This window comes from Lissotriton helveticus, chromosome 3_1 (assembly GCF_964261635.1).
Source record: "Lissotriton helveticus chromosome 3_1, aLisHel1.1, whole genome shotgun sequence".
In the NCBI taxonomy this organism is placed as follows: domain Eukaryota; kingdom Metazoa; phylum Chordata; class Amphibia; order Caudata; family Salamandridae; genus Lissotriton; species Lissotriton helveticus.
In genome coordinates, this window is record NC_136061.1 from 248,878,597 (window position 1) to 248,903,787 (window position 25,191).

The window sequence follows — 25,191 nt, forward strand, 5'->3', positions numbered from 1 at the left end:
AATATGCCAAGACAAACCGTTTTACTGTTCAAACTATACTGCACACACATGATAGTGTGGAAATCGGGTTTCAGTGAATACTTACTATTTGGGCATCACCAAGTATAGTGTATCTACTTGTTTTGATTCTATTTAAATAATTTTTCCTTCACACTTAAAAAAAAAAGTGCTTCATTTTTGCCTAACTGCTGAATGTGTACAGTTCATTTACAGATATTTAAATTTTGTCTCTTTTAGGTATGTTTTTGAATGGTCTATAAACGCTTTCTATTTGTAGTTTCAAGCAATGAGTGTCAGTGCGTTGAATCAGGTTAGCGGAGATGGAGTGGTCTGACTATGCCTTTGGCTGTACAACTGGATCAGGGGTTTCAAGGTCACACATGGAAATGTAAATGTAAATGTAGTTGAGCTTATATAGCGCACAGCTACCCGCAGTGGGTTTCCCGGCGCTTGCTTAGGGAACCCTTCCTGGTATTCCCCTGTGAGATAGCAGGGTATCCACAAGGTGAAAGTCAGGCATCCCGCCGCGAGGGGCCGTTGTGGAGATTAAGCAAGCTATTGCCCAGAGTCCCAGTGTGTGAACCCGTGAGTCGAGGAGGCACCGGGGCGAGAATTATCGAGTCCGTGGAATTTTTAGCCCAAGACCCCGCCGAGGCGGGGAATTGAACCCTGGTCCAGGACCGATCTCAGCTTCCGGGTCTGCTGCCTCTAACCCCTGAGCCACACTTCTCCACCCCTGATCACACAAAGATCAAGGGTGTCCCCAGCTGTGTGCTTTGGTCCCCTCTGTGTTGTAAACCAAGGACTTTCATGTTTTCATTGAGGTCAGTTGCAGGTTGTATAGCTAACCTATTGGCCCACAAACTATGTGCCCACAATTGCACTTCAGTTAGCCTTTGTCTGAAGGTGGAATATCAGTTCCTGGCGTTCCTTACTTGGATTATGACTTGGCTGTGGGGCAGTAGAGTATTGCAGCAATAAGTGCACATGGGATTAATTGATCGATGGGCAGTTGTTTATTCACGTGAGGAGTTTGATGATGCTCGTCCGTTCAAAGTCATTAGCTAGGGGTTCCTTTCCCTCACTTTTCAGTGCTGTTCTTTAGAGTGATTTTATACTAGGTGGCTTGTGTTTTTTTTCCTTACTCCTCTCCAGCAGGTCTTTATTCCTACTCTTGTTTTACCACATCAAGATAAAAAAAGCATTAATCAGATTCTGCTGTCAGTATTATGAGCTATCATACCCTTTACAACAGGCTAACACTATAAACTGTCAATTTTTCTTTTTTAAATAAGCAAAGTAATGACTTTTTTCTATGGATTGTAAAAAAAAAAAATCCTCCTGTATGTATCATTTCTCTGGGTGTCATGCATGCGCTTTTTGACACGCTCAGATGCCATCTCTTAACTCTCCCTCCTATCTTTTCCTTCGTTGCAGACTGATGCCTAACATGTTTTTACCAGAGCTAGTTTTACTGTTAGCCACCTCGTACGCTTATTTTCAGGTACATACTTGTAGAATTGTTTTTTTTGCTTCTACGTTGTCCTAATACATTAGATACAATACCTGATAAAGTATTGAAAGCAAGACTGTATCGTCAACTATGCTTGGAATGTTGTTAGAAATAGGGATCAATCCTCTCTAGTTGCGCTCAAAATAATTGTATTTTCCATAGCATCTCACCTTTCTGTCCAAATGCTCTTTGTGCTTTTATCTTAAACCATTTAATTCTGAAGATTAAGAAAACAAATTAGTGTAAAGTGGTTTCTCGCTTACATTTATTCCGGTGCAACAATTGGCTTTAGGTTTTCTGAATTTAGTGTCTTGGGATCTGACCGAAGCAGGTATGAACTGCTAACAAAACAAGCATTTGGCATAGCCAATAGGTCTCGCTTTTGGGACCTTATAAGTATTTAGTTATGCTGCACAATATCCTTGGTGCAACAACATTAACTGTTGCATGGCTAAAAAAACACTTAAAAGGTCCCAATGGCAAGACCTATTGGCTATGCCAATGCTTGTTTAAAACGCCGCGGACAATGCACTAAACTTGCCCGTTCGTTTGAGGTTTTGGATCAGTTCTAGTTCTTACAAAATAGTTCTAGATTCAAAACTGAAGTGTTGGAAAACTGGGTATTTTAATACTGGTTTGCGTGATGCTATGGTCAGGTGGGCTCTTCGTATTATCAACTTTACCAGGGGATATTACAGAAAAGTGTCACTCTGCTCTATTGTACTCACTTTCCGAGAGAGACAAAGGTGAACGCCGAGTTTGCCCTGGCAGAAGTTGATCAAGTAACTTGAAGATTTATCAGAGATCTCTGCAGCAAGTGCACTAGCCCACTGAGCTAAGTGGGCTCGGACTCTACAGGACTCGACTCTGTACCGTGTGCACATATTTCTACAGTCACTGTCTCGTACCCCAGAGCTGTCGGAAGTTATAACCCTTGTCCCACGGTTTACAAACTGATACATGCAGCCGAGACACCACCAGCCTGCTTCACTCTGTTAACAAATGGTTGGGACTCACACCACAGGGAGTGTTTTGGGTGTACTGGCACCGTGTCAGAGTGTGGATCCGATACAAGTACCAAGGAGGCACAAAGCTCAGCACCGGTGCTTCGATCTTACCTGGCTCCCAAGACTCCCATGGCTCCGAGGTGCCTGGTAACCAGGCGTGCTGTCTGCAAACCGCACAAGGAGGGGCGCTGCGAGGCCACACCCCCTGGCACCCTGCTGACAGCAGAGGTCACGTGAGGTGGGGACGGGCAAAGAGCAGGAGGGGTCCATGTGAGGGATCTCGACCTGGGAGCGCCGAGAGAATGGTGGGTCGAGTGCCTGCTGCAAAATTCCTGCGGTGAGACGTAGGGGTTAGGAAGCACGCAGAAATCCGCCTTTAATCCTCGGTACATTAATAAAACGTGTACCAACATCTTAACTTCTTACCCAGACAATGTAGCCTTTAGTGCTTGCTGTCCACATGGTCACTTACCGTTAACAGGGGCGGAGGCAAACCACATAGGCCATAGCACGAGGCGTGCACTGTGATCGTCCCTCCACCCACACAGGGAAACGTAATGCGTGTGAGAACAGAAGTAGTGTTAGCAAAAGACTTCTATCTGTTTTAGGTGACCAGTCCAAACCTTTAAAATGCGATAAGTACTATCGGAAGTGACTACGGTTTAACTACGTATAGATCAATAAATATTTGTTCTTTCACGCCTTCAAATCTGATGAACTTCACTTTTTCAGTGTCGCCTCTACAAAAAGCCTTCAATCAATCAATCACTACATTTATAAAGCGCGCTACATACCCGTGAGGGTCTCAAGGCGCTGGGGGGAGGGGGTGCCGCTACTGGTCGAAGAGCCAGGTCTTGAGGAGTCTTCTGAAGGCCAGCAGGTCCTGAGTCTGTCGTAGGCTGGTGGGGAGAGCCTTCCAGGTCTTGGCTGCGAGGTAGGAAAAGGATCTTCCGCCAGCGGTGGTTTTCCGGAAGCGAGGAACTGTGGCGAGGGCGAGGTTGGCTGAGCGGAGGTTTCGGGTGGGGGTGTGGAAGCTGAGACGGTTTTTGCGGTATGTAGGTCCGGTGTTGTGTAGGGCTTTGTGTGCGTGGATGAGGAGTTTGAAGGTGATCCTCTTGTTGACGGGGAGCCAGTGCAGGCCTCTCAGGTGGGGTGAAATGCATTTGCGTCTGGGGATGTCGAGGATCAGTTGTGCCGTGGCGTTCTGGATTCGTTGAAGTCGTACCAGGAGCTTGGTTGTTGTTCCTGAGTAGAGGGTGTTCTCGTAGTCGAGTCTGCTGGTGATGAGGGCCTGGTGACGGTTTTTCTTGTGTTGGGAGGGATCCATTTGAAGATCATGCGGAGGGTGTTGAAGCAGGACGTGGAGACGACGTTGACTTGCCTGGTCATGGAGAGGGTGGAGTCGAGGATGACCCCCAGGTTGCGTGCGTGGTCTGTGGGTACCGGGGCTGTGCCTAGCGATGTGGGCCACCAAGAGTCGTCCCAGGCTGATGGGGTGGGTCTGAGAATGAGGACCTCCGTCTTGTCTGAGTTCAGCTTCAGTCTGCTGTCCTTCATCCAGTCGGCTATGGCCTTCATTCCTCTGTGGAGGTTGGCTTTGGCGGTGTGGGGGTCTTAGGTGAGGGATATGATCAGCTGGGTGTCGTCGGCGTAGGAGATGATGTTGAGGTTATGTTGTCGAGCGACGTGTGCGAGCGGTGCCATGTAGATATTGGACAGCGTCGGGCTGAGGGAGGATCCCTGTGGGACGCCGCAGATCTCGGTGGATTTCGAGCGGAAGGGGGGGAGGCGGACTCTCTGGGTTCTGCCGGAGAGGAAGGATGTGGTCCAGGCCAGGGCCTTCTCTTGAATTCCGGCGTCGTGGAGGCGTGCTGATAGGGTGCGGTGGCAGACTGTGTCAAAGGCTGCTGATAGGTCCAGGAAGATGAGGGCGGCTGTTTCTTCTTTGTCCATCAGGATCCTGATGTCGTCAGTGGCGGCGATGAGGGCGGTCTCTGCTGTGGTTGCTGCGAAAACCGGATTGGGAGGGGTCCAGGATGTTGTTGTCAACCTTTGTTGTGGCCCCACTACATCACACCAGCGTTAATGCCTTTCAGGGTTGTTTATTGCATTTATTCCCGGTTCATCTTTTTCTGGTCTCTCATTCCATTTTGGACCTTCTAAGCGTCTATTTCACAGTTGCTTAGTTACATCACAATCGGAGGTATCAATAGCTCAGATGACCGTGCCCCGATGCATTATGTTTGTCGTAGTTATTTAGAATGTAGTGCAGGTATACGCGGTATGCATCCTTGGAAATATTTAGAAGTATTTTAATCGGTGTGAAGCCCGTCAGAGGAGTGTAGCAGTGCCTCTTAGAAAGTATTTTCGTAAAAACTTGCTCTTATATGACCAGCAGTGCCTGTCCCCTGGATTCCGATTTGCTAAGACTAACCTTTGGAGATTACATTGTCAATACATTTCTCTTCTACAATACATCCAGCCAGTAGCTTAGCAAGTGTTCCATGGCCCCCGTGCAGGCAAGGCAATGGCCCCTTTGACTGCTTTATCGGTCTTGTCCATCAGTTATCAGGGCTCAAGGGGCCCTAGTGCCTCTGCGCGCGCTTTGCCAGTGGTACCTACGCACCTGAGTCCATCTACATCCGACACTACTGACAGCGGTTCATGGACCTGGCTAACAGTGGTACACGTTACATGCTGATTGTACAGCTCTTTGTGTATTAGACACACTGCAGGACAAGGGAGCAGCCTGCGGACATAACAGACTCTGGATAAAAGATGCAACTTGTGCCACAGAGCGCCAGGGCAACATGGAAAGAGACTCTGCTCATTCCACGAAGGTTCATGGGGGTTTTCCCGCAGGTATCTTTATTCCTCTGGAATCTTTGGAGGACTTATTTGGAAAAATGATGCCACGTGGTGCTGTATACATCACACGTTAAGTATGTTGGCTAAAAATGGGTTTACAGTCAGTTCTGAAGAGAAACTAGTTTATTATTCCGTAACTTAAGAAATCGTCACAGTGCCTAGAAGCATTTTTCTCTATCACAGCAAAACTACACATGACTTTGAGAATGCGCTCCTGCATATAACTGTGTTCACTACATGAGTATATTTTTTGCCTAGGAGAATCAGCGTCTGTATAATACAGCGTGCCCCAACATAAACCATGAAAATACAAAAAGCGCAGTGGGTTGCCAGCCAGAGGGATCAGTAAGTTGAGAGGAAATCCAGGGCAGGCTGAGCCAGTCTGGAGGGAGGCAGGGAACGAGAGAAAAAAGTGGTACGCGCGCCACTGCGAAACATCTGTTTTAAATTATCGTGCACGGGTCTGGGCACGATAATTCTAAACAGATGGTGCCTGTGCGGGTAACCACAAGCAATAGGCCGTGGGCGGGGCAAAGGCGGGACATGCACCTGCCTTTGCCCAATTGCATGCTGTCTTTCTTAGAAAGACGCACGCAAAGCCCACTAGCCTGTGAGAAAAACAAAAACACGCACAAGCGTGTGGTCAGGTTTCTGAAGTCCCTTACTAAAAGTCTCACAGAGGCTCGACCTAAACAGCCCTCTCAAATTCTACCCTAGCCTCTCAGTCCATCGAGCATACCAAACAAAATTCACCTTGTTCATATTTTCTGTAGGGTCCCTTCTACCAAGAACATTTTGGGATAATTCTGACATTACATTTTGTATTTTGAATGCTCGGTTTTGAAATGTATTTGTTACAAAACATATATTTGTTTAAATACTTCTAATTTTTATAACCTGTAATGCAAAGTGCACATGCACAGTGTCATTGATACATAATCCAGAAAATAGGACAAAGGGTCAAAGCAGAATTTCTGCAGAAGCTTTGAAATGCCCCATATCCCCCAGTTTACCTCTCAATACCCCCTCAACAACTTTTTTAACAATTCAAACAAAACGGGGGAACTTTGCTTAGAGAGTAGGTGTTACCGGTTTACCTCAAGGTAACTAAATTGTACTTGTAATTGTATGTGTAGTGATGTGTGTTTATTACTGTGGTCCAGGTGCCATGATAATTAGGTTTTGGCGATCCCCATGGCCCAGCTTTCAGTATGTGAATAGGTTTATGTGTTGTAGGTTGTGGGCAGCAGGAGACCATATGAGTACCTCTGACATATGCTAATAATGGACCCCAATATGTATGACTATTTGTATTTGTCGGCATTCTCCTCGAGATTCTCTCTATTGACATTTCATTCATAAATGCCTCAGCAATATGGAAGGAGATGCCTCCTTCTTCCCGTAAAAGGATTATAAGATGGTTTTCCCAGCCTCCAAGTAGTTCCACATTATCATACGGTGCACCCTGGTTTGTTATTTTAAAGTCAGAGAGCGTATACCAAAAGTAAGAAGGGAGATATTTGATGATACGAGAGCAGAGTATTGCCTTCATAGCAGCTAGAGTTTTCACCCAACCTGTTTGGATCAGTAGGCAGTCCCACTATATACATGCTTGACATTCCATAGGAGTTCCCATTCCCCCCTCCCCTCCCCCCCCAGCATAAGGCAGTGAAATTAGGGTAACATTTGTTTAATCTGGCCTGGCATGCTCACCATTTAGGAAGAGGTGTGGCGCCGCGGCCAGGGCGACTGACGCTGGAATCTGGGGACCACGGTTCGATCCCCGGCTCCGGCGGCAGGTTAGCCCAGCACCATGTGACTCTGGGCAATAGCTCGCTTAATCTTCCCGACGGCCCCCAGCGCCTAGAGACCCTTACGGGTGATTGTGCGCTTTACAAATGTGGACTTTATTTAAAGGCAACCTTTCAATGGACCTCTTTGCCAAGAATGCTACTAGAGTTACAAGTACTATATTGGGCACAGTGTGCTCCATTGATTCTCTTCTATGTCCCTGACGAAGATTGCTTTCCATCTAGCTCTACATGGATGTTTTTGAGGGTTTGATGCTTCCAAGAGAACAGTATACAGAGATTGTCCCCTTTGTGGCACAAGCTGTTTACACAAATGTTTCAATCTGGTTCGATATCAAATGGCGGCTTCCTGTAATAGTTGGGTTAATTACTCAGTGATCTAGTTTAGCCTGGTGGCATCTTTCAGTTAGCTGGTATTGTAGTATACATGTTTCTAAATAGCACAGTGGGCCTGTAGAACATGTCTGAGATAGACGGGCACCCTGTTTCTATTTGTCAAAAGGCCCTGGTTGTTGCGCTGGTATAAAAGACGTATTATATTGAATGGGGGTGTGGAAGGCAAAGGAAGCCAAGCCATCATACCTTATAAGAATACCCCGGATGTTGAGTGGAGCGTTAATATAGACTTCGGGCCTATCTTGCTTTGGTTTTCATATTAAGTGCCAATGGGTTCTGCCCACCACTGCCTTGTCCATGTGTATCCACAGATTATTCTTTCCTATGCACCAAGTCAGATATGACTCGCAGCTGTGCTGCTGTATAATGTAATTTTCAATGGGAATGCCATCCCATCAGCTTATTTAGGTTTGTGTAGGACTTAGTGTGCCAGTCAGACTTGATTACCCTGCCAAATAGACCTCAAAGTAATTTACTAGAGTTTAACAAAAAGTTCACTTGAAGAGCCTAGCGAGACATGGGACTCTGAAGAATGCATTCATCTTTAAATTATTTCTCTGCCCACCCAAGAGAGGAAGAGGCGATAATATCCGATACATTACGTTTGGAGGCTAAAATTATGGTTAATTTGCTCTATAGATGTGTTGTGGGTCCAGAGTAATATGGACACCTATGTCTAACCGAACTGTTAGTCTATTTAAAATGTAACTGGAACTACAGTGCCAGTATTGCAGCTGTGGGCAATATCAAGATTAAGATTTCGGTCTTTGATAGATTTATTTTAAACCCTGCCTCTGCTTTGTATGCCACGAGCTATGACTAGAGCCATAATGAGGATGTGTCCGGTGTGGACAGTATTAACAGAATGTCGTCTACAAACGTGATTCTTAGGTGTGTCTTGTCCAAATGGTATGCCTCTTACTTCTTTGCCCTAATCTGTGATGGACTGAATGCTGAGACTGAAGAGTAATCGAGATAAGGAGCATCCCTGATGTGCAACCTCTGCCTATCTGGAACAAGCATGATACTCTTGCCATTTTAATGAGACCCTGTGTGGGAGCATATTACTCTGCCTTCACCATAAATATAAATGTAGGCATGAATACAAATCTGTCCTTTTAGTAGGAAACCACGAGTCCTCTTGGTCAAAAGCCTTTTCAACATCTAATGAAATAAGTAGAACTGGTAATTCTTGCTTTGCTTTTTTGACCAAACGAACTATGCAGTAAATGTTGTGTGTTTGCTTAACTTTTTTCTAAACCTAGACTGGTTGGGGTGGGCTAAGTCCGGGAGAAGAGAATCCAGATGTTAAGCCAATATTGTCAGACTCAAGTAACCACTAACCTGTGGATCTAAACGTTAATGTTGGAATGACTTGAAACCCTCCAGTCTCCTTCTCTGTTTACAGTGCCAAACATATCCAAGAATGTGCTCAGTGTTGAGGTTTGTGTGTGTGGGGGTGGAGGGGGCGGTGGATATAGGGAACTGAAAAGGCAGATCGGATCGGATTGGCTTGAAGTAACAGCTAGTTTTGTCAGGAGATTCTGATTTTCTGCAGTTTCTTCCGAGTGACTGCTTTTCTACACTTTTTCTTGCTAAAGAATAGTCATGAGACTTGTGTTCCTGTGTCCTATAACAGTTGTAAATATTCCACAACTTGAAAAACTTGTCAGATACAAAGGGTAAAACAGGATCTGCATATAAACTTATCTTGCGGCCGCTGCTGGGTCATGCGTCTTCGCTCCTGCTCGCCTGTCTCCAACTCCAGGTCGGAACAGGAAGCCAGCCTCCCACCCATAAGCCAATCAAAGGACTGCAATGCAGGGTTGTGATTGGTCTGAGCGCCATGACACGGTGCTCAGCCAAGGGCTGTAGGGGTTGGCATGTTCTCCATGCAGGCTGTAATAGGGGAGTGTGCATGACTGTCTTTGCCGGCCCAAGAGGTCTGACCAAACAGTCATTGCGCACAGGAGTGTTCTACCACTCCTCCCCTGCCTCACACACTGCTGCAGCAGGAGGAAAAAATAAATCAATAACATTCTGTTATCAATTAATTTTTTCCTTTCTTTGCTGCTCCTGGCGGTGGGGCGACGCTCATCCGCCTTAGCGGAAGAGCTGCCACTGGTTACAGCATAACCTTGAGGGTGTGTCAGAGTCCCAGTATGTAGGTGCATGGGATAGTAAGAGGCCCAAAAGGAGTCCACAATCCGAACAAGTAATATCAGTCTCCCTAGTTTTCTCTAACCTGAAGCCTCTGAAGACTGTGCTGAGTGAGGTTGAATAATTTCAAGGCCGCAAAGGAACTCTTTCAGCTTAAACTGCAGAAAATATTTCAAGAAGCCCTACAAAATGAAAACGTATAGGGAAAATTTTAAAGCTAGACCGCAAGATGATCATCTGTACATGGGAGCCAGGAACACAGGTGATTATCTGATGCCAGAAGAGGAAACCGGGGAAGAGTAGAGCTCAAGCAGTGGGTTCATCTAATCAACAGGAAGAAAAGCCAAGCACTTGCTGCTCACCATCTCACCCCGCTCCACCCAAGTGTGGCTTTTATAGACTGCAGGATCTTTGAATTCTTCCATAGATCCTTGAATCCCACTCTTCCTGTCTCTCAGATGGGCCCAGTGCCGTCTTAACGAATGGGCATGCTGGGTGGTTGTCCGGGGGCTCGACTGGCATAGAGGACCCATTGCAGACCAGAATTTAACGCAAATTTTCCGTTAAACATTTTTATTCTTGCGAGTGGTTGTGTAGTCAGCAGGGCTGTGGAATTTAATAAAATGTCTACTTGTCCATGGGGAAGGTTGCTTCTTAAATCTACTTGTCCTGTAACAAAATCCACGTGTCCCTTTGGTGCCATGTAGTGAAGCAACAAATTATGGCAGCAATCTTATTATATAACAACTCTGATATAGCCTATCTCATTATCCCAGGACTCATACCATAGTAGTGTTTGAATACTTGCAATCCCCTTATGTTAACACGTTTCTGTAGATCTACATACTGGGGCTGACTGACGGTAGTGGTACGCAATAGTTCCAAGGTTGGAATGCCCTTTTGAGTCTGTGCAAACCTACTGCATGTTTTAAGGGTTTTCAACAACTCTTTAATCTTTTCTCATACTGATAAATGTTAGACATTTACTCCTGACAATGGCAGATGTAAACCTTCTTCCAGAGTTGGGAAAAAGTGGTGGTTGGAAGGACAGTGAACTTGCAAACACTCAGATTTTCGCACGAGCAAATCTATACACCCAGATTTGCTCATGCTAAAATGCAGTTCACAAATATTTTCTAGGAGTACTATTTCTTGTCCTACTTCTGTAAATTCTTGGGAATTCAAGAAAACATATACCATGGGTGCTTTTTTGAGACTTTCTTCAATATTTGGGCCCTTAATTTGGTCCGACGTGGACTGTGACCTTTTGTGTTTATTAAAATTCTGTCTCTCTCTCTGTATGGGCTGGCTTCACTGTAAGTAACCGCATTCTGCCCTTCACAAGGAGCATGTCCGTACACAAAGTAGTTTTGTTCAGTGCCAGTAAATACTGTGGCAGTGTGCTTTTTTGAGACCAAAAAACAATTTTTACTTTTGCCAATGTTTGTTCTAATGGTGAGGGCCCGGCAGCTCCCAGACCAACAACCAGGACAAAACAAGTCACACATTGACAAAACCAAAAAGCTGACTACCAATTTCAGACCTGCTGGCTTTGCCAATTCTTGTTTATTTGTGTTTCTCATAATCTTGTTGAAACTGGTTACACTGATTTTCCATTATGAATATTTTTGGGAAATACTAGCATCCATCAACTCATGTTACTAAATGATGCTGCAAAGAAATGGTACCTGAAATTTGACAGTAGTTTAGCAAAAAAAATCCTGCTTTCATTTTTTATGAACATTTTATTTTGAAAGCAAAGAATCATGAATCTCGCTTTCAAGCTTCTGCAAATATTAACATCAAATCAGAGAGCATTCTTGGAGCATTCTACATAGCCTCATATTGCTAAACTTTAAAAACATGTGTACACACTATTATACTGGAACCACTGTCCGTAGTGCAGTCAGAGCTTACAACAATTACTTAGAGCGCTCACCCTAATAGTAAAGACTTTCAATTAATGAACCATGAATAGAAGTTTGATCAGCATTAACACATGGACAAAATTATTACCATAACTGCAGACCATGCCCTTCCCTGATCCATAATGTGGTACTGCAAACTGGCAGCCAACGAGTTTGTGCTGCAGGGGTTGGGCCTTCTTGTCCCAAGGACAAAATACTCATGAAAACTTGTTGCCCTTGACCCCAAACAATATGGCCTGGGCGTCTGGCTATAGGAATTTCACATCCCTGCAGTCAGGGCCCAGTGCACAGCTTTGCACGGGGGCCTATAATGCTGTTCAGACTGCCCTGGGCCACATAGTCACGACTTCTGGGGGGCTTGCATTATGGCTGGAGTGACCGTGATGGTGATGAGTAACAAGTGACAGCATCCACATTGCAGCAATTATCTTTAGTGTCATGAATCCTCTCAATCCCATATAGACGACATCTCAAGTGGCAAAGCCCTGACCAAAGGCTCAAAGTGACAAACAGTAATGCCCTGGACCAGAGGTGGTTGGGCATGGAGGCAAGCACCTGTGAAAGGACATTGCAGGTTTCTTAAGAGTATAATGTAATCTCAAGATTATGTAATGCGATCGGCCTGTGTGAGGTGCATGACTTGGCATCTTTACCTGGTTTTAACATTAAGCAAATATTATCCTCCTGCATTGTGGTATTACCACCTTCTCTTTAATAAATTTGCCAAAGAGGTATGTCCAGTGAGGCACCAGGGGGGAAGTGAAGGCTTTGTAAAAGCGCCCTGTGTAGCCATCTAGGCCATGCTGCTTGTGGATTTCATGACGGCTAAGACTGATCTGTGTGATGGGCATCTCCAGGACATAACTTTGGCCAAGGGATATGCTTGGAAAGGGTATGAAGGTGAGGGGTGCAGGGGTTAACTTGTACTCTGTTGTAACATTTTCTCAAGGCCTTTAATTTCCCCTTTTCAAATTTGGCTATTCCGACTCAGTAGACTTGTATATTCCTTAGATAACCACTTTTTAATTTGTCTCCTTTGCCTCACTAGGTGAGTCCCCACTTTGCTACCTTGATCATATGCCATTTGATCATATGCCATTTTCTTAAGACTTACTTGAAAAGAAGCTCCTAAATATGAAAGTCTCCCAGTATGGAAATTATAAGGATGGTCGTATTTCTAAGGGCTTAACCAAATAGTAATGGAGCTTACCCGGTGTATAGTCGCCCCCCTCCCCCCCACGAAGTCATTAAAAAAAAATGTGTCCAAATAATGCACTGTAATATAATTTTCTAAATATTTTGCCTATAAAAGTGACTAGGGGTCTGGCATGTAATGTTAGTAGAGGATTCCATGTCACTGGAACCTTCCCGTGCTGGAATTTCCTTCAAGCTTTTTTTTTGTAGTGAGTAAATTTAGTGCTGAACTGAATCGCACTTTTAAAGTCGAAATTGCTAATAGGAGGGGCTCCTTGACAGGAACTCACTTATCAACTTCAGGCATGAAAATCAAAATAAGAACTACCGGAATACAAAGGTGCAGTGGTGGATTAGTAACTCGCACCTCACAAGGAACTCTGCTTTCATACCATGCAGCCAGTGCTTTAAATTGGTAGGTACTGTCTGGTACCGAGTACCTGCAGTTTTTTAATATGAAAAAGTACCTTCACCGCTCTGTACTGTAACAATACATTCAATGGGAGAGTACTGGCACTTCTTAGGAGTAAACAGGTTCTGTAGATAGTGATTACCAGCACTTGTATATTTCCATTTAAACACTCCCTGCATGCAGCCTAGCGTAAGCACCGAGTATTTTGTATCATTGCCAATGACCTCTGCTCCTATCTGGGCCTGGTACACAAAGTAGCCAATCTCTAATACACCAACAATGCACTTGTTCTTCCTACACCATATTCCTACTCTAGTTGACACAGTGACCGTCGTCTGTGCCTCAACTATCCCAAAGGTGCTGATACTTGCAAGTGATGTGTTGATTGGCGTTCATATTACTCATCCCAGTTATTTGACTATTCAACTTTAAACGACATCCGGGTACTCCCATTTCTGTAGCAGATTGTAAGCCTCTAATTGGCTGAGGTTGGTTTTAACGGCTGCTTTACTCTTGGAAAGCCCTGAGCAACACTTGCTTAGCTTAAGCATCTGAAGAAAGCATGCCTGATGCGTGAATTTACCGTGGGTCGGTCTAGTCTCTGTGAGGCACCTAAAGTGAGCACAATATGTTGGTGTACAAAGTAGATGGGATACTGTGATAGTGTGGCTTTTGCATCACTGATATGACATTTCATCACCACGTACGCTGTGTCCAGTGCTTAATTTGAGCCACTAGTTTCCGGTGCCTGGCACCAGCACTTAACACTGGCACTTGTGACAGTCTGCCACGAGGGGGCTCTGGCTTTCTAATTTAGAGATGACCACAACAACAGTTAATTATGAGTTCAATTTCTGTTAACATTACTATTTCTAGCCGCGCAAGCCATTCTTACAGCTTTGAGGGCCTGAAATAGTCCGATTTGTCACACTTATAGGGGTGTGATGGTTAGTGATATGCGTACTGAAAAATCTGTGATCTGTGTTGCTAAATTTTTGGGGTGGATGTGGCTGATTCGCGCAAAGAACTTGTAACCCTGTTTTGATCAACTTGCTTTTTAATGTTTGTATGTTGCCTGATGGCAAATTCTTTTTATACCTGGGGTTCCACTTTAAAATGTAAAAATGTTGATACTTTAAAAATGTTTTTATTTCTGTGGTCTTTTATGAATTTTATTCGAAATAAAGACTAAATGAACTGGTTAGTAGTTGTGGTGTTACTATCAGTGGTTGCATATCCGGGGTAATATGTGGTGCAAGCTGCAAGTAAGGTTGTGACGTTTGTAGCCCTGCGCGTAAGGTTGTGACGCTTGCACGCTTCAGTGTATTGCTGTGACGCTTGCGGACTTCAAGGGAAAGTTGTGCACATTATGGCCCTCCGCGTATGGTTGGGACGAGGAACAGCACAGCAAAATCTTAATGAACTACAGGCAAGAGAGTGAAGACGGAGGCGTTTTTAGAGCGCCCAAGCCCGTTTGTTTCGCCTGGAATGAAGTTAAGAGAGGAAAGAGAAAAGGCAATCTGTTGTTTTTCCTTTGTGTTCACTGCAGAGTGTATTATTAAGTATGTTTTTGCTGCTACCGCTGTTTAATGGCACTTGTTAACTAAAATGTTCATGTGTAACTTCCACATTTTCAGAGCAACAATTTCCAGGTTGCTACCCAAAACCCCGTAGAATAATACCTTCCATTTATAGAGCCTAACAGCGTACAGGCCGTAAACAAAGGAAATAGCTCAGCGTGCTTGGTAGCCTGGAGAGCTGGCAGTCTGTTCTCATTACCCAAGTACACAGGAGCGAGAGCGCCTTGTCCAGGGTCAAACAGCGTGCGCAGCAGAGCCGGGATCTGAACCCATGAACTCCCGAGTCACGTGCCAGCCCAGTGCTGTCCCGAGCAGACTCGGGGCGGCCCAGCCGGGGCACATGCCACGTAGAGCCGACTCAGTCCAAGTCATTAGACGAGAATTCACGGTTCCTTTCATGAAGCAATGTTCTGGCTGCTTGGCTTAGCGCTGGCGTCTGAATTCCATTCCAGCCTTTTGTTTCCAAATAATCTGATTAAAGCGTATGCTTGTTTTTGTCGTTTCTTCAGATGGTCACGAGAACAAAGAAGATCTTTGTAGGGGGCTTATCTGCGAATACAGTCGTGGAAGATGTGAAGCAGTACTTTGACCAGTTCGGCAAGGTAAGGTCTCTTCAGTTTTACATACTGCGGCCCTTGTGACAAAACACGACGCGCTGGTACTTCTAAACCCTGTCGCGCACAGGCGCAGACTGGTCCAGTCTGGCAGACAGGGGCACTCTACGCGTAATTATAGCGCTTCGCCGCCTCCGCCACTCACTTCCGCCGCGGTGCACGCCCAGTCTGCGAAAAGACGCTATGATTATAAAGAGTCTGGCCGTATGCCATTGCACACACCACGCCTGCAGCAGAATGTGACTCTGCATTTCCGCATCGGGCAGCCCTGTAGGAGGTGTTTGTGAAGGGCGCGTCACTCTACTTTCTATTAAAATGTGTTTTGTTGATTAATTACTTTTTTTTGGCAACAGGCGTGCAGAATTTGTTGTAGTGAAAGGTTCTATTATCATAAACTAAACAGGTGGTCTGATTATTCGTGAATCAAAACCTGTTTATATGAAGATCACCAGTTCTACCGCTTTATTTGAAATCAAGAAACACCCGAGAAAACACTGAAGGAACTGTCGGGCATAGCGAACAAGCTGTTCATAACACGTTCGAGTTTGTTTCATACTTGTAAAAATAGTGTTTTGAATAAGTAGCAGATCTGAAAAACAGTCATTAAAAACTATTGGCTTAAGACGAAAAAATGTGACCTAGTCTTTTGCAAGAGTTAATAATTATGCCCATGTGCGGAATGACTAGGATTTTGCCTTTTGTCGTAATAAATTACATTAAAAAAAAAAATGTTTTTGCTATCGAAGATTATTCCAACTTTTACCGATAATGTATGGTCCTGAGATATTGGTTGGCGCACCAGGTTACAATGTGTGCTTCAATCTCTGCGGTATTATACAGGGGTCACCGTTCCTTTGGTAAGAGCTACCATTATATCGGGATTAGACCCCAGAAGTAAAGGTTACCGCCTTCTGGTGCAGGAGTACATTTGTTTTACATGCACCTTACCTATGAGTTACACATGGCTTTAAGCCTATTCGGATCTGGCCATAGAGGGTGTTTAGTTGTCTTCTGCTTTCAGATGATGCTTACAGAAGTGAAGGTCAAAAATCGGCCAATATTAATGTTTGACTCCAGTCTGTCTGCTTTTTGGAGGGCCACTGTGAATGTGGAATGCCACCGAAGTGCCTTGGTTGACACAACAAGAAGACCTGATGGCCTTTGGCCTAGCTCAGAACCTGTGTACCTTTAGTCTGTTGTTGCCCGTGCAGAAGTCCCTTATTTTGTAAAAGATTAGGTGCTGGGGCCCAAAGCTTTTCTCAAAGCCTGCGGTGGGCAGTCTTTAATGTTTGTGTACATAATACCAAGGCTGCTTAGTTTCTTCCAAGAACAGACACTCCATTCTTATTTATCTCACTCTGGTTCTTTTCATCCCTGCTTTCTCCCTTGAGCACTTTTTCTGTATTTCTTTAACTCTTTTTCCCCTTGTGTGATTTTCTGTCTTTGGGTCAAAGACTGAAGAAAAATAGGTGCCAGTCCCCAAAAATAACTGTTGATGAGCACCACCTTCTCAAATTTAACACAACCATGCAGCATTGTAGTCCTGTATAGAAAAGTGCAGAATCTAGCAAAATTAGACAACAATATACAGACTCCTTCTTTCTGTGCCAAAAATGCAGACTTCATTTTCGGACCCCTTTAAAAAGAATTTCCCCCTTATGTTATACCTGCATTGAAAACAGTTGACACACAGGCATGTTCAATTGTTTTCAGAGGGGCACCCCACAATCTAAAATTAGAACTTGGTATATTTTGAAGAATATCGCAATGGTAACATGTATACGATCAAACACACAAAAGGTGTCGGGAGGATGCTTGAAATGAATGTAACCACTGGCTTTCACTCTGTATTGCATTCAAACCCATTGTTCTTTTGCCCACAATGCTACATCAGATTAAACACAGCTCTATACAAATAAGTCATGACCCTGCTCCAATCAGAACAGTCCAGCCCAAACTGCCAAGCCAGGTCCTCACTGAACCGGAACACAAGCAACCAAAGACGGGTTTCGCCTTGATAGGGTTACTTCATTTGGGTGTATCTGGTTCAAGTGGCACAGTGAGCAAGAGACCAATGACTGGCCATACCATTGGCCCCTTAGGGCATTACGTCAAACATGCAAACCTATATAAGAACCACATTTCTGTAGTGGTTTGTATCTTTCTGCACAATACACTTTTGTATTGTTCTCAGTGTTCCATAATGTTATTATTTATTTTGTCTTTGGTATTACTGCAGTAAATATGCATAACTTTTTATGGCCGCACAGAACTACTGAGGGGTTGCTGCTGTAATTTCTACAGCACTGCTAAGTGCATTTCCATATTTAAAAGCACATAGGCGTACTGAAGAGTGGTAGAGTTCCAGCTATCTGGAAATAAGGTTAGCTAGTTTGTACTATCGCACTCACTGCAACAACCGTAGGGGTGGCTGGTGTTTTTTATGCAGATCCTGATGGGGCATAGATGGACCGATGAACTTAGCTGCCTTGCATTGATAGTGTAGCACACATGGTTTAAGTCACATCGGTATGGTGCTGGAAGCTGTGAAGGGAAGTGGGGGATCCGAGAGAGTTCTCCCTCACCCCTACCCCCAGCATGACTTTATTACAAAGTTAAGTCCATTTCCTGCAGATTTGTTGGCTGGGACACCGCATCACGAGCTGTTTCCGTATAAAGGTTCACTTGGGTTTTAGCCACATGCCTTGCGGGACTTGCGTATTCAAGGAGACCAGTATACCAGGATGTGGAATTCCACTTCATAACCATATGCCAGATTCTGGCCGAGGGCAAGGGTGCAGGAAATGCGTTGCACGCCATTAAGTTACTAAGTTCACAAGGCTGGTTCAAGACTGCTGAAAGGAAATGAACTATGGGGAATGTTTAGCAAAGGTGTCCTGTTTGTCATTTGCTTTTTTTGTGTGTGAATAGTTTAGAGTCGAACTGCGCCGAGGGAAAAAGTTCAAGTGAGCTTAGCCTAGAAATGTGTGACTCTTTATTTCAGCTTCAGCCTGACCCTTCCTCTGACGCATAATCACCCACTTATGCCCACATGCCTCTATAACACCATGAAACGTCGAGGCAAAGAATAGATTCTCCTCAGTAGGACCAGACATTAACTATTTCACAAGGTAGGCATTTGTTCAGTGGTAAGCGGATTTGACCAGACGCTATGTAAAGGTGCCTTGCAATTAGTATGTCTGAAGATCCTTGCACTAGGGTTTTGTAGTTTCCAAACATTTGATTGATCCCACCCACTGTCAACAACATAAGTTAATGGTTCATATGAAAAAAATATCTTCAAGTCATGCTCTGATAAAATGTATTACTAAAAGAATATACATCAAATGTGTTGATGAGTACTATGAGAGGAAAGCATCACATCAATCCAAGTGCAGTTGACAACAGGGATTGAGAGGTAAGCCATCAGAGGTCCCCGGGCGCTTATCCTATATGAGCCAGTGCAGTGACGAAAAGGCTCTTTCTCAGTGTTTGCATAAAAACATAAAACACATTCTGGATGGTTTCTTCCAAGCTGTTTAACATTAGTCTGATATATTGATATATTTCAGAACTGATTCGATTGTGCTTCCACCTTTTAAAAACGTGTACCTGTGTCACATTTTGGACTGTCGAACACATTAATTTGGTCTAAAGTATAAACATATTGCCCACCCCCGGAGGAATAGCGAAAGTAGCTCTCTTAAAATATGCAGGCTATGGGAATATGAAAAGGTACATCTTTGTTTATTTCAAACAGGTACTGTAGTAGAAAGCACAGCAGTACTATACGTAAATGTACTATACGTAAATGCCCAGATGCAGATAAAGCTTAAGGAGTAGTAAACTTAGTGAAGAAACGTGACCATTATATGTCTAATTTTTCCAGCCCCTGCAACAACTCTTTAGTATTGTCAGCATTTTATCTTAAATGAGCTGATGTAGTATTTACAGATACGTGCATCATATTTTTCCTCATGAGTTGAGAACCAATACGACTTATTTTTGTATTTGTGGAGGTCATTGAACACATTCATGTGTTGGTCCCTTTGAATGTGTGCCTACTGATTCATGCAAAAACTATGTCTTTCAGGGATAAAGTTGTCCACTCAGACCCTCATTTAGCAGTCAGTGGTCACAAATTGTAACTTCATTTCCAGGTACATTTTTAGCGCACATGGGTAGTGATTGAATATGTCCAGTGTCTGCCATACTCTCCTCATCTGTGCCAAAATTCTAGAGTGTATAGTAAGAACTTCTGCTGGAGGTGCAGAAACGTGGCAATGCAACGTGCCATGGAGTAAACACACACCACCACTACCACCCCTGCACACCACCCCCTTTATACTCTGGGTATTTGGTCTTTCTCAAAATAGACAGGTTCAGGTCCTCCTTTGAACTGTTCTGTTTCATCCAATTCTTGACCTTGGTGGTGGTCAGGATACCAGCTCCAAGCCTAGATCATGTTGGCTGTGCATCTGGGTGGGTAATGGTGCTCAAAGGATCTTCACTGAGATACTAAGTAAGCTGGTTAATAGTAACGATTGACTTGTGATGGGTGAAAGTCGTAGCTAGTAGAAAACCATTTTGGAAAATCTTGCCTTATCCTAGAAAGCACTTCAAGGGGCAGAATGTCGCCATAAGCCAGAGGCGTCCAGACTATGCGACTTTGCTCCACCCACTTTGGAGGGGCCTAAATAGATCTCAGGGGGCGCCAGGCAGTGTCCAAGAGGAGTATCATGGTGAAAGTGCTGTATAAGGGGCAGTGAGACTATCTATAATGGGTCATCAGTAACATCTTTTGTCCGGGCTTGGGAGTATGTGTCTGGGAGATGGAGGGGGGGGGCACGCCAAATAACCCCCCTCAAACCTCCCCAAGCACCCTCCCTCCTTTCAACCCCCTCAGTTTTGTTACAGGATCATGCTGTGGATGCGTTTACACTTTGTGGTGCCAGCCTGCCCATAGTATGTTGCCAATTATGTATTTCATCGCATTTTTAGAAGAGATGACTGAATAGAATTGTGATGTTTTAATTGTATATGTTTGCAGCTAATAAATGTATAGAATATTTTTGCAAAAATAAGCTTGGCACTGTGGGGACCCCAGTGTTTATTTTTTAATGAGTGGGGTGCGGTATTGCAGCTTTGATGACCACTACCTTAAGCATTATTTGCGATTGAAGCATTTTCAGGTGGTCCGCACAATGACTGACATTTATAACTAAGTCGCCATGATTAAGATTACAATACCCCCTGAAAGTAATGGGAATCTACAATTAAATACATTTGAACTGAACTAATGCAATAGGAAGGTAAATTGTAAAACTGTAAGAAATAATTTAAATAATACAAGAAAATGTTCATTGTGGTATGTGCAAAACAAAAATTCACGAAACGCTTGCATAAACTAAGCAGTAAGCGGTATTGAAAAGAGACTTGATGCGAAGCAGGTCAGTTACACTGGGAGTGGAGTGGATGCTTCGCCCCTGAAAGAGGGGTGGGGGGCATGCTTTCAAGAGTTTATCAAACCGGTTCAGAATCCAGCATCTGTTTGATAAAGTAAAGCAGAGGCCTGCACGGGACTCCCTATAAAGGTAAGCTAAACTACTCACGCGGAAAGTACACATTAACACTAGTATACTACATTCCATCTAATGGCTTAAAAAATAGTGTGTCTAGGGCTGGGCGCAGTTTTAATTATGACCACCAATTGGAGGCAGACTCGATGGTCAATTGTCCCGCTCACGTGCAAATTCGCAAAACTTCACAAAAATACCTTCGTCCTACCTACAGCTATATGCCCTCCCCGCAGCTATATGCCCTCCCCAACATGCTCCTATTTGGCCTACTGGATATTTTGCTGCAGGGGCGGCTCTAGGCTCATGGCGGCCCTGGGCAGGGAGCGGAGGTAGGGGGCCCCGCAAGAGGGGGTCTGGGCAGGGTGGAGCGCGGAGGCCATTGAAGAGGGGGGGTCATGGTGTTTGGAAGTGGGACAGAGCCGTAGGCCACCAAATCCCTGCCAGGGGCCGCCACGCAAATATGTATCCATCCACAGAGGATTATTATATTAAGGATATACATTGGCGTGGTGGCCCCTGGGGTTTGGTGGCCCTGTGCAGGTGCACAGCTTGCACATGCCAAAGGCTGCCCCTGTTTTGCTGTATTTTAAGTGACAACAGAGGAAAACACTGCTGCTCCGCGGCGTGGTCTCCTTTCCCTAGTCCGGGAAATCCTGCCAAGGGGCCTTCGGGGGCAGGTAAAGAAGTTGAGGAGAGACACTTCTGGCCCGGCTACACCCCCTCACGTGCCTTCCACTATCCAGCGGCCCCGCTGCCCTTCCGATGGGCTTTCTTTCTGTGATGGCTGGCGGCGCAGCCCTTCCATGTGCCCTGTTGTGTTGCGGCGGTGTGGTTAAGATGCGGAGGTTGCTGCTGCCTGCCGAGTGATATTTGATGTTGTTTGAAGCTGCTCTTTTTATTTGGGATAACATCAGAAGGTTTTAATTGGCTGTCATCCCCCGGATTCTGGCAGGATGTTTACATCCTGGGGAGCGTTTTTATTAAAGGATTAAGTTGGCTTTGGCACTTTTTTGTGTTCCTGTAGTTTCCGCCCATGCATTTTTTATATTGTCCAGTTTTGCTCTGGAGAGAATAGCTATTTCTTGGTCCATCTGGCGGTCTGTTTTTCAGAGGGTCTTAGGCCATTTTAAGTAATTGAGCATGGTTAGGAATACATTTTAAGCAAACGTAGTAAAGTACTGCCCCTAAACTGCGTTCTCCCAAAAGGCAAGGAAGAGCTCTATTCCACATGCCATTAAACAATAAAGTCTTACCTTTTTGGGAAAGCCCAAAGTTAATAAATATTAGAATTATAAACAAATTCCCATTATTAACCGAAACATTACTTCTTGACAACTTAGATGAGTTTGAATGGAATGAAAGTAATAGGAGGTTTGCAACCTGTCATGATGTGCACATAATCTGAACCGACAAAAAAATTGTGCAATATACTCATGACCAAGGTTTTTACTGCTCTTTTTCTAAGTAAACATTATGCTTATCTTAAGCCTCTTCTACTTAAAGATAAATTAGTGGCACCAATTGCAGCAGTTCATTTGCCCCTTTGGTTGCAATAAATTATGGTCTATGTCTAAATTAGTTAATCACTTCTCATTGTTTTTTGTTCAATTTATATTGACCATGTCCATCACAATGAATGTTATTTGGTGTCTATAGCCTGGGAGAACTATTTCGAAAAACTGAAGGCATGTCTGACCAAGGACATTTACTTTCAGATCTTAAAACCGTGGTGATTTATCAAGTGTCTCTTGGGACTTTGGGGCTCGGGATTTCTAAGTCCTTTTTAATTGGTTTATTGTGGCATTTATGGTGCTGGATTTGGATTAAGATTAATAAACCAGCTTGAGTTGCAAAATGGACCAGCCAAACAATGATGTGGGTGTGTGGATGAGCAATTATTATTTTCAGTTTATTTTATGGGGGGCACACACTCAATCGGGGGTTTATAAAGCGCACTACTCACCTGTGAGGGTCTCAAGGCGCTGGGGGTGGGGGATGGGTGATCTCCGGATGAGTCAAAGAGCTAGGTCTTGAGGTCCTTCCTGAAGGTGTGGAGGGTTGGAGAGCGTCTGATGTTCACGGGGAGCTCGTTCCAGGTCTTGGCTGCGATGTAGGAGAAGGCTCTCCCCCCTGTTCTACTTCTGCAGATGCAGGAGACCTCTGCCAGGGCGAGGTCTGCGGAGTGAAGGTTCCTCTTGGGTACGTGGAAGGATAGTCTCTCGTTGAGGTATTTGGGGCTGATGTTGAGGGGTTTGTAGGCGTGGGTGAGGAGTTTGAAGGTGATCCTCTTCTCAACCGGGAGGCAGTGGAGGTCTCGTAGGTTTTGGGTCATGTGTTTGTGGCAAGGAGCCCTGAGGACGAGTCTGGCAGCGGCATTTTGGATGGTCTGGAGTCTGTGTAGGAGAGATTGGTTGGTTTCGGCGTTTAGGGCGTTGCTGTAGTCCAGTCGGCTGGTTATGAGCGCGTGGGTGACAGTCTTTCTGCAGTCAGGGGGATCCATTTGAAGGTCTTGCGGAGGATGCACAGGCAGTTGAAGCTAGAGGAAGCAACTAAGCTGACCTGGCGGCTCATGGAGAGGGAAGAGTCGAGGATGATGCCAAGTTTGGGTGCGTGGTCTGTAGGAGGGGGTGGGATCCCGAGGGCGAAGGGCCACCAGGCGTTGTCCCAGGCAGAGGTGCAGGGTCCGAGGATGAGGACCTCGGATTTCTCAGAGTTGAGCTTAAGGCAGCTGTCATTCATCCAGGTTGCCACGTTCTTGATTCCCTCCTGGAAGCAGAGTCTGGTGTCTTCGGGATTCTTCGCGAGTGAGAGAATGAGCTGGGTGTCTTCTGTATAGGATACGATGCTGAGCCCATGCTGTCTGACGATGGTGACAAGGGGGGGCCATGTAGATGTTGAAAAGCGTGAGGCTTAGTGATGAGTCTTGGGGCACTCAGCAGTTTATGTCTTTGGGTTCGGAGAGGAAGGGAGGGAGTCTGATCCTCTGGATTCTGCCGGAGACAAAGGTTCGGATCCAATCAAGGGTGGCTCCCTGTATCCTGATGTCGTGAAGTCTGGCCGCAAGTGTGAGATGGGAGACAGTGTTGAAGGCTGCGGAGAGGTCTAGAAAAGATGAGGGCCGTGCTGTATTCTTGGTCGGGTAGCAGGAGGATGTTGTCTGCTGGAAGTATGTGCTGAGCTTGTTGCAGAGTTGCTGGGAATGGTGTGACGTAGGTGGCTTTGATGGATGGCTTTTTGAGCTGCTGTATGACGCTGAACAGTTCCTTGGCGTTGGTCGTGTTGGCCTGGATTTTGTCCTTTACGAAGATCTGTTTGATGTTCCTTATGCACTGGTGGTATTCCTTCAGGGCGCTCCTGTGGTGGTTTTATGCTTCCGTGGTTTTCTGGTTTCGCCAGGTTTTCTCTAGGCATCTGGCTTCCTGTAGTTCCGTGGTGAACCAGGCGGCATTCAGTGGGCGTTGCTGGTCGGGGTGCCGAAGGTGTGAGAGTGTGTGGCCCCGAGGAAGATATAGTCCGTGGAGTTGATTGCGTGGGGGTGTGCTGAGCTCGGCGATGGTGGTTGCGAACTGGGTGCGAGGGCCCGGTGGTCTGTAGATGAGGGTGCCGCATAGCGTGGTTCTGGGGCTGGTCTGGATCTGGAAGTGGAGGTGTTCTGTGTCGCAGTGGGGTTAGCTTGTGCTGGATGTGGAGAGTCAGAGAGGGGTCTTGTGTCCGGATAATGGAGCCATTATCCGGACCCGCTCTCTGGACGCACGGACCAGTTGCGCTCCCCCTTCTGTTCCTAGTACCCTAGGGAAGTTTTGGACGTACCCATCCTTTACTTCCACTCCCCTGTTGATGAACGAGGTGTTCACCCTATCAACCTCTGTTGCTCTACGTGGCCAACTTCACACCGGAGCCCGCCACGACAACCCTGATTTTCCCATCAGCATATCAGCCCTGATGAGTCACATCTCCTTCACGGTGTGACGAAACAGATGTCGGCTGGCTATTATTTTCTGTACTGACCAACAATTGATTTATAAAAGACTTCTTCACGTACACAAACCTTTGTGCTTGTTTTTGAACCTTGACATACATTTCCATTTTGCGTGTAACATTGCGTCCTGACACCAGGACTACCGATCTA

General features: G+C 45.2%; 1 protein-coding gene across 12 annotated transcripts in view; it reads left to right on the forward strand.

Moving 5' to 3' along the window:
* Positions 1-25,191, forward strand: part of MSI2 (musashi RNA binding protein 2) — a 1,965,164-nt gene that overhangs the window by 522,662 nt on the left and 1,417,311 nt on the right. For all 12 annotated transcript variants that reach the window (XR_013608601.1, XM_078679738.1, XM_078679727.1 and 9 more), the window contains exon 6: positions 15,379-15,471. Coding sequence is in view for 11 of the 12 variants with exons in the window: in XM_078679738.1 (XP_078535864.1) it covers positions 15,379-15,471 (93 nt within the window). In the remaining variant the exon portion in view is untranslated. The remainder of the gene's footprint in view (positions 1-15,378; positions 15,472-25,191) is intronic.